The 9,835-nt window shown below is 47.0% G+C and overlaps 1 protein-coding gene across 1 annotated transcript in view; it reads left to right on the top strand.

Annotated features, from left to right (window-relative positions):
- The window catches only part of WNT5A (Wnt family member 5A), a 25,852-nt gene extending 16,427 nt beyond the window's left edge, over positions 1–9,425 (top strand). The window contains exon 5 of the mRNA XM_029244231.1: positions 4,611–9,425. Within this exon, the coding sequence (XP_029100064.1) occupies positions 4,611–5,069 (459 nt within the window). The 3' untranslated portion in view covers positions 5,070–9,425. The remainder of the gene's footprint in view (positions 1–4,610) is intronic.
- The last annotated feature ends 410 nt before the right edge of the window (positions 9,426–9,835 follow it).

The following is a 9,835-nucleotide window of genomic DNA, read 5'->3' as shown; positions in this document are numbered from 1 at the left end:
GAGATGCTCTGGAGAGGGGAGAGAGCCACTCAGAGGTGTGCGGAGAGGTGCTCTGGAAAGGGGAGAGAGCCACTGAGAAGTGTGCAGAGAGCTGCTCTGGAGACTGGAGAAAGCCACTCAGAGGTATGCAGAGAGATGCTCTGGAGAGGGAGAGAGCCACTCAGAAGTGTGCAGAGAGGTGCTCGGGATAGGGAGGAGAGCCACTGAGGAATGTGCAAAGACGTGCTCTGGAGAGGGGACAGAAACTCAGAAGTGTGCAGAGAGATGCTCTGGAGAGGGGAGAGAGCCACTCAGAAGTGTGCTGAGAGATGCTCTGGAGAGGAGAGAGAGCCACTCAGAAGTGTGCTGAGAGATGCTCTGGAGAGGGGAGAGAGCCACTCAGAAGTGTGCTGAGAGATGCTCTGGAGAGGGGAGAGAAGCACTCAGATGTGTGCAGAGAGGGCTTCCCTGGTTTCACAGTGGTTGAGAGTCCGCCTGCTGATGTAGGGGACACGGGTTCGTGCCCCGGTCCAGGAAGATCCCACATGCCGCGGAGCGGCTGGGCCCGTGAGCCATGGCCACTGAGCCTGCGCGTCCGGAGGCTGTGCTTCACAACGCGAGAGGCCGCAATAGTGAGAGGCCCACGTACCGCAAAAAACAAAAACAAAACAAAAAAACAAAACAAAAACAACACCAAAAAAATGAAGTGTGGACAGAGATGCTCTGGAGAGGGGAGAGCGCCACTCAGAAGTGTGCAGAGAGATGCGCTGGAGAGGGGAGCGCCACTCAGAAGTGTGCAGAGAGGTGCTCTGGAGAGGGGTGTGCTACTCAGAAGTGTGCAGAGATGGCTCCCCTGGTGGCGCAGTGGTGGAGAGTCTGCCTTCCGATGCAGGGGACACGGGTTCGTGCCCAGATCCGGGAAGATCCCACATGCCGCAGTGCGCCTGGGCCCGTGAGCCATGGCCGCTGAGCCTTTGCGTCCAGAGCCTGTGCTCCGCAACGGGAGAGGGTACAACAGTGAGAGGCCCGCGTAGCACAAAAAAATAAGTGTGCAGAGAGATGCTCTGGAGAGGGCAGTGCCACTCAGAATTGTGCAGAGAGATGCTCTGGAAAGGTGAGAGAGCCACTCAGAAATTTGCAGAGAGGTGCTCTGGAGAGGGGAGAGAGCCACTGGGTAGTGTGCAAAGACGTGCTCTGGAGAGGGGAGACAGCCACTAAAAGGTGTGCAGAGAGATGCTCTGGAGAGGGCAGAGAGACACTCAGAGGTGTGCGGAGAGATGCTCTGGAGAGGGGAGACAGCCACTCAGGTGTGCAGAGAGATGCTCTGGAGACGGGATAGAGCCACTCAGAGGTGTGCAGGATATGCCCTGGAGAGGGGAGACAGCCACTCAGAGGTGTGCAGAGATATGCTCTGGAGAGGGGAGACAGCCACTCAGAGGTGTGCAGAGATATGCTCTGGAGAGGGGAGAGAGCCACTCAGAGGTGTGCAGAGAGATGCGCTGAGAGGGGAGAGAGCCACTCAGAGGTGTGCGGAGAGATGCTCTGGAGAGGGGAGACAGCCACTCAGAGGTGTGCGGAGAGATGCTCTGGGGAGGGGAGAGAGCCACTCAGAGGTGTGCGGAGAGGAAATCCTTGCCAGGTAGCCCCAGTCTCCCGGTTTCATTCTTTCCTTCCCCTGATGCGGATGTGAAAGGCTCGCCCACAATCGTTAATAAAGACCCTTTTTTCCTGTGGTTAAACACATGGCACTTTATGGCTACTTTATAATGAAGGGGTGAAAACTTTCCCTAACTTTGGCAGCACTGAAAACCAGAGCCATTATTTTTTCACAGAACCCAAGGTAAGTGCCAGGAACTTTCTGGTCAGAGATTTCAGTCTGCTGTATTTTGGGGTGAGGAAAAGGGACGATAATCACAGAGTGAAGCTAGAGGCCTGGAAGGAGCCTTTGGGCCCCTCATCCACACCCCCTCATTTTAAAGACTGGGAAACTGAGGCTGGAGAACCACTTCAAGCCCGTGGGGAGAATTAGTGGATTGACCTGTAAGCCCAGGCGCTTTTTTTTAAATGAAACTAATGCGTCACAGGTCGAGGGTAAAGGGCCATAGTTTTGGGGATTAAAGAAATCTAGGTTAAAATCTCTTTCTGTCTGTTCGTTTCTGAGCCTCGGTTTCCCCATTCGCACATCTGTTAAATGGGCGTTAGCTATCGCTTGGGGTTGCTGTAGGACTCACTGCCATCACATAGTAGATTGCACCTTATTACCAATACTTCACCATTTCTGACATCCAATTTCATAAGGTTCAATTGAAGGGCTGAGGTAAGTGCTTGATAAATGATAGCTTAGTTACTGGAAGCAAAGGACTTAGGGAAGCCAAAGATTATCTAGATCATTCCAGCTAACCTATTTCTTCTCAAATTTGATCTTAACTATTTGGGGGGGGGGGCGGTTCTCAGGGAAAGACTAAACTCTGGAGAATTTCACCTGTGGCGCCTTGAGGGGTCAGGTAGTTGCTCCAGGTGAGTGCGGCCTCTCCTTTCCGAGGCCGCCCGTTGCTGTGGTGCCGGCAGTGTGCGTGGACTCACCCCCCTCGGCAGCCGACCCGCGCCATGGAGTGGGCATGCCAGTCCCGCTCTCTCTGGGGCCCTAGGACTTTGGTCTTGCCCTCATCAGGGACACACCACCTTACGCTGCATGCCGGGTGCCCAGCATCTCAGACCAGAAACGCTTCCAGGACAGGTATGGCTGACCCTTCTGCGCCCCACTGTGCCCCTGTTTGGTGCTTTCATCCATCTTTGTGGATTTCTTCGACTTCCCTCATGGAGAGAAATCCTTAGGGGCTTATAGCAACCAAGAAGAGAAGGTCAAGGGATTTCCAGGTGGAGAGAGGGGATTTTGGAGAGTGGGAAAAGCCCCTTCAATAGAATTTCATTTAACATTTGGATTTTTAAATAGGGGGAGTGTTTTTGGAAATTTTGTAATTGGAGCAATGAACTGTGCTTGGATTCTGGTGGGTGAGATTACTGGGAAGACAGTTTTTCTGCAGGGTAGTGGGGGTGGGAGGAGGAAAGTTAGACACTGTACCAGGAAATCATATTAGAATCTCCTTGGGACATCAGCTTTTGATTTTCCTCAAAGGGGAGCGAAGGTTACATAGAAGGGTTTGCAAAACCCTTCTGCAGACTAGCTGCGGGACTGAAACACTTCATATCAAGGGAGTACACTTCAGCTCCCCTTGTAAGAAAGCCCCTTATGCATCCCTGGAGGGAGAAGGTAGCTGTTCTGGGCAGAAGCAGCCTTCTAACTCACTCTGGCCCCCTCCAGGTTCCTGACAGGCGCTGTGCAGCGTGCCAGCAGCACGCCGGCTCTGGAGGGTCACTGGCACAGGAACTGTGGGCAGTCGGCACTATAAATAGGCAGCCGCCACCTCCCAGACTGCTGGGCGCACAGCACCGTGAGGCCAGACCCATAGGTGCTGCTACTGCGAGGCCAGGGTGACTGGGCAAGGGCCCAGGACCAGCGTCCAGACGGTCACCCTGCAGACCAGGTTTACTGATTGCATCCTGCCTGCTAAGTACTTTCACGCATCTCCTGATCTTATCCTTGCAACCGTGCTGTGAGGTTGCAACCATCACAGTGCCCTTCCCAAATTGAAAACGGAGGCTCAGAATGGTGAAGCCTGTTGCCTAAATTCAGGGACAGATTAGGACAGAACCCAGGTCCGCCTGGGTCCAAGATGGATGCTTTTCGCCTAGGCAGGGGCGGATAGAGAGTAGGGAGTGTGCGAGAAGCAGGAGTGAGGGTACCTGAGATCCACACCCGGTTCTCCCACATTCTAGCTGTGCGACCTGTGCGGGCCACTTACCCTCTATCTGCGTCACTGCCATCATCTAATCCAGGCCACGTTACAACCTCGCTGGGGGCATTAAGTGAGATGAAGAGTATAAAAAGGCTCTTACGATAGTGCCTGCCACACAGCAGTAGTGATAGTAAGAGTGAGGAAAGATTTGGACCCTGATCCTACCTGGGCTGGACACCTGCCCAGCCCTGCCACTTACCAGCTGGGTGCCCAGGGCCAAGTCATGAGCATGAGCTTGGAGCCCACCTGCCTGGGTTCAAATCCTGCCCCCCGCTCCCCCCGCTCCTTCCCAGTGGTTGGGTCAGTAACTCACCTTGCTGGGTCTCGCTTCCCTTCTCTGTGAGATGCAGATGAGAGAGCTCTTCCCTCGTGGGCTGGTGGTGAGGATGAATCCAGGTGACGCAGGTGAGGGACTGATAGCAGCTCAGGGCTGAGTGTTCAAGACGTATGAGTTGCTGCCAATGTTCTTCCCTGCAAAAAAAAAAAAAAAAGAGACAAATGGAACCAATTTTTTTCCTGCTCCCATTCAAAAACTGTGGTTGTTTATTATGATGATGTGTAATAATGAGGGGCTAAGAGGCTATTTATTTTGCAGACTTTTTAAAGAAGGCAACACAAGGCTCCTGGTCATGGAGGACGATGGGGAAGTAGCCCAGGCCCAGGTTTAGCTGGTGACCAGGGCTCCACCCAGCCGGGGAGTTCGGTCACCCGACCCCCGCCCAAGTCTGGGCTCCCGGGTGAGTTCGCCCGCTGACCGTCCCCTTCTCCCCACAGACGGTGTACAACCTGGCGGACGTGGCCTGCAAGTGCCACGGGGTGTCAGGCTCGTGCAGCCTCAAGACGTGCTGGCTGCAGTTGGCCGACTTCCGCAAGGTGGGCGACGCCCTGAAGGAGAAGTACGACAGCGCAGCGGCCATGCGGCTCAACAGCCGGGGCAAGCTGGTGCAGGTCAACAGCCGCTTCAACTCGCCCACCACGCAGGACCTGGTCTACATCGACCCCAGCCCCGACTACTGCGTGCGTAACGAGAGCACCGGCTCGCTGGGCACACAGGGCCGCCTGTGCAACAAGACGTCCGAGGGCATGGACGGCTGTGAGCTCATGTGCTGCGGCCGCGGCTACGACCAGTTTAAGACGGTGCAGACCGAGCGCTGCCACTGCAAGTTCCACTGGTGCTGCTACGTCAAGTGCAAGAAGTGCACGGAGATCGTGGACCAGTTCGTGTGCAAGTAGTGGGCACCCCGCCGCCCGCCTGTCACCCAGCCCCACTCCCAGGACCCACTTATTTATAGAAAGTACAGTGATTCTGTTGTTGTTGTTGTCTTTAATACTGTTTATTTTTTGTCCCCAAGAATTGCAACCGGAACCATTTTTTTTTTTCCTGTTCCCATCTGAGAACTCTGTGGTTTATTATTAATATTATAATTATTATTTGGCAAAAAGGGGGGGTGGGAACCAAGAAAATATTTATTTTGTGGATCATTGAAAAGTAAGACAAGACTTCTTTTGCTGGTATATAGGATGAGGGGGGAATAACGCACACCTTAAGTTGGATGTGTGCACATCTGGAAGGTCAAGGAAACACTGTTTTCTTTGTCTCAACTATGGGGTCATATGGGACAGGTAGCGTCCAGCTGCAAGAGGGTGGTACAGATCTATGCGTGATTTAGCTCCTGTGACTAAAAGGAATTCGGCGCTCTGGTGAAAGTTGAAAGGTCTTGAGAAGAAAACAAAACAATGAGACACACACACACACACACCCCCGCCCCTTTCCCAGGGGCTGCCAGCCTGAAACATTTCCAAAATGGTATTTAAAGTCTAAGAGCAAAAATCTCATATCCCTTAAAGAAAAAAGGTTTATCATGTGTCGCACTGTTCTCAAACATTCCATCTACAGATGGTCCATTCTACTAGCTACTGAAACTTGGGGAGCAGGGAGGGAAGCCCCAGAAATTAAAAAAAAAGAGAAAACTTAAAAACTCCTTATATTAAGTCAGTGATTTTACGCTGTTGTGGGAATTAGGTTATCCACTTGGAAAAGGATCCCCGAGCGATTCTGGGTACTAGAACTTTTGTTTGGAGAAGGGCAAGGGAGGTTGACTTGACTGTAAAGGAAAATATACTGTAATTTTCTTAGGGATACTTGGTTAATAAATGATAACAATGAAAATAATAAATGAATTCCATTCACAGATCCTCAGCCCGAGCTACAAGGTAATTGCGTGCAGTTCAGCACTGCACCAGAGCAGAAAACCTATTTGAGGGGGAAACGTGACATCCGCCCTCCCTACTTGACCCCGCGCCCTATCCGATTCCTCCATGCCTTGCTGCGCTGTGACGCCGGCACGTTTCCAAACGGCAGCTCCACTGAGTCCCCTCTGATAGTAGGACAGGAAATGAAACATAGGAGCTCCGTTGGGAAACAGTTTGCTACTTAGGGATTTTGTTTTTCCCCTATAACTTTTATTTTGAGGAGCAGTAGTTTTCTGTGTTTTAATGACATTACTTGGCGAATGAACTTCACAGAGGTGTGGCAGCGTTTCCTGTGTTTAGACTCTCCACTCACGCTTTCCTATTACCCTGCAGGTGTACCCCAGAACTGTTCCTAGAGGACTTGAACAGTTGCATTTATAAGGGGGGAAATGTGGTTTAATGGTGCCTGATATCTCAGTCTCTTGTACATAACATACATATATATATATATATATATATATACACACATATATATATATAAATATAGATATAATTATATCTCAGTGCAGCCAGTGATTTAGATTTACAGTTTACTCGGGTCTAGAGCCTTGTTGTCCTCCATTGCAATCCAATTGGGATTTTTCCAGACGGTTTCTGAGTTGAGCTGGGGCTGTGGCCTTGATGCCGTCACGCCCTGAGCATCACGGAGCAGCCTTGTTTCTGAGGAATCCGGAAGGTCTTATACTCATGTGCATTGTTGGTTTGAAGATTTCTTTTATCTTCCCTGCCCCATCCTCCTTTTCTGTACCCTTTCTGGAGAGGGCATTACTTATTCATCACAGACGTGGGAATGAAGAGATATTCAACACTCGGAAGCATTGTCGGCATTTCTCTTTCCTTCATGCATTTTGCAGAGTGGAAACTGGAGCCCATTAGACCTGATAGTACCTATTTGAGTCCCTAAGGAAAATCCAGCTCACAACATATATAGCTAGTTTAAAAAAATTTTTAAACCAGGACACCTCTTTCCAAAGAGTGCCATCAAATGTGTTCTTATCTCAGACTTCTGTTGTTTTAAAAGTTTGGAAAGATACACATCTCCTGCAGCCCTCGTGGGAACGGGTGGCCCTCAGATCACCTCAGCCACCTGTGGCTCTTGTTGCACAAGGATATTCACTCCCCTGCAGTTGCAGTGAATTGCAAGCAAAAGATCTTGAAAGTAAGAAGCACTAATTAGTTTAAAATGTCACTTTTTTGGTTTTTATTATACAAAAACCATGAAGTAAGTTCCTTTTATTTGCTAAACCAGATTTTGTTCCTTTTTAGTGATTCATGTTTATGAAGAGAGTTGAGTTTAACAATCCTAGTTTTTAAAGGAAACTATTTAATGTAAAATATTCTACTTGTCATTCAGATATTATGTATATCTTCTATGGCCTTTATTCTATACTTTTCATGTACATATTTCTGTCTCGTGTGATTTGTATATTTCACTGGTTCAAAAAACAAACAGACATCGAAAGGCTTATGCCAAATGGAAGATAGAATATAAAATAAAACGTTACTTGGATATTGGTAAGTGGTTTCAATTGTCCTTCAGATACTTCATGTGGAGAGTTTTTGAGAAAACATGAGGGATAGTTTAGGGGTGACTACATGTCAGAATAACAGAAGAGTGGAGAATTTTACCAAAACCAAACTATTTGGGAGCTTCAAAAGATTTCTATATGTAACGGAACAAAAGGGGAATTCTCTTTTCCTATATATGTTCCTCAAAAAAAGAAATCAAGCAGATGGCTTAAAGCTGGTTATAGGATTGCTCACATTCTTCGAGCATTATGCATGTAACTTAATTGTTTTAGAGCTTGTTGGTGTTGTAACATCTCAGAGCTAAGAACTGAAAAGGCACATGCTTTTATCCATGACCAGAATTTTAGTCCAAAACAAAGTGTATTTGTGCTCACCGCTGCAGCTAGCGCGCTGCTCTAGTTCGAAGTTACTGTGTGGATGGAGTGTCTCTTTGCCCCTTGGAAAGCAGGTTTATGAAAAGCAAGCCTCAGTCTGCAGAGAATGAAGGAAACTGAAGGTTCGTTGTGTTAAGTGCAATTAATACAAGCCCTGTGCTTCTTGAAAACGCGCAGCGAAGCCCGGCCCGCGACGCACAGATTGATACGTTAGCCCTTTGCTTTTTTTCTTTCCGGATAACCTTGTAACATATTGAAACCTTTTAAGGATGCCAAGAATGCATTATTCCACAAAAAAACAGTAGACCAACATATAGAGTGTTTAAAATAGCATTTCTGGGCAAATTCAAACGCTTGTGGTTCTAGGACTCACATCTGTTTCAGTTTTTCCTCAGTTGTATATTGACCAGTGTTCTTTATTGCAAAAACATATACTCGATTTAGGAGCGTCAGCATATTTTTTTTTCTTCTCATCCTGGAGTGCATTCAAGATCTTCCCAATACAGGAAAATTAACAAAAAATTTATATACAGGCAGCGACAAACAGAGCTATGTTCAAAATAGTAATTATGGGCTTAAGTACAAGGAAGACTGTTTTAAGCTTTAGTCCAGTGTATCTGTTCAGTTTCTCAAGCTGCTGACCTCCCGAGACTGGCACTGTGTTTCAGTAGCCCATGCAAACCCTTTGCTTGTACGATTTGCCAATACAATTTTCAATTTGTTTTTGCAAGACATTGTTCAAGCCACCAGAAGTATCAAAGATGACACTGTAGCAGGATAAGTACTCCAAATAAGAGAGTCACTGGCTGACTCACAGATTCATTAGCAGAAACAGTCCCCAAAGACTGAGTGACCCATCATTTAAATAGAAACAGCTAGAAAAGGTACTGATAACTTGAAGGGTATATATGATGCAAATACGCACCAAGACGTAGGTCTAAGATACTGCATTATCACTGTAAAGTATACTTCTAAAATATTTATTTTTTTAAGAAAATATTTGTTAGTCTCCCCTCTCTGTGGAATGGTGAAAGCCAGATGCCATACTTTGAAAGTAAGATGATGGAACGCATTCTTAATACAGGAAACATTCAGCAACGTAGGAATTAAAACTAAGTAAAGGAATCTTCTAATTTACCTGTTCGCACAGACCTTACATTTAACTCTGATGACTGGATAATATTTTATGTTAGTAAAACATCATCTTGTTAGCCAACTTTAAAAAATGGATGTGGAATGATTAAAGGTTGGTACGATTCTTTTTTAAAAACCAAAAATGTATCAATTTTAATCCAGAAGATTTAATTAACATTCTGTCTCAGTATTTCAAAAGCAAAAAAGGAATAAGGAAAATTGCATTTTAAACCAGTTTTACAAGCAGTGTACCATTTGCTGGGCTAGAAATAGATAAAGATTATTTATTTTTGTTCATATCTTGTACTACTTTTCTATTAAAGTCATTTTATAAAATCAGTGCAGTCACGTGTATGTTTGGCAGAGATGGTGTCCATGGCAGTTGAAATTTGATGTGGGCCTAGAGTGTGATTGTGGCTTAGCGAATCCAGGAAAAAGTGCACATTTCAGGCATGTAGATGATATTATGGTCAAATCTCAAGGATCTATTGTGTATTTTAATACTTATCTTTTTTTGCCTGTAGCTATTTTTTTCCCATTTCTTATTTGTTCTGCTGCTAATATATGAGAGTTGTATCGGGAGATTATTATTCAGTGCAGGCATTTAGCACAGCAACATGGGATTGTGAAGAAATACCAGGGCAAGAGAAGAAAGAATGATCTGAGGAGAGAGAAAAAAATGTCCTAGGTAAACAGACTGAATCACCT

Source organism: Monodon monoceros, unplaced genomic scaffold (assembly GCF_005190385.1).
Source record: "Monodon monoceros isolate NGI ecotype Baffin Bay Population unplaced genomic scaffold, NGI_Narwhal_1 Super_Scaffold_3, whole genome shotgun sequence".
NCBI classification, from domain to species: domain Eukaryota; kingdom Metazoa; phylum Chordata; class Mammalia; order Artiodactyla; family Monodontidae; genus Monodon; species Monodon monoceros.
Note: the sequence above shows the minus strand (reverse complement) of the source record. Positions and strands in the feature narration are given on the sequence as shown.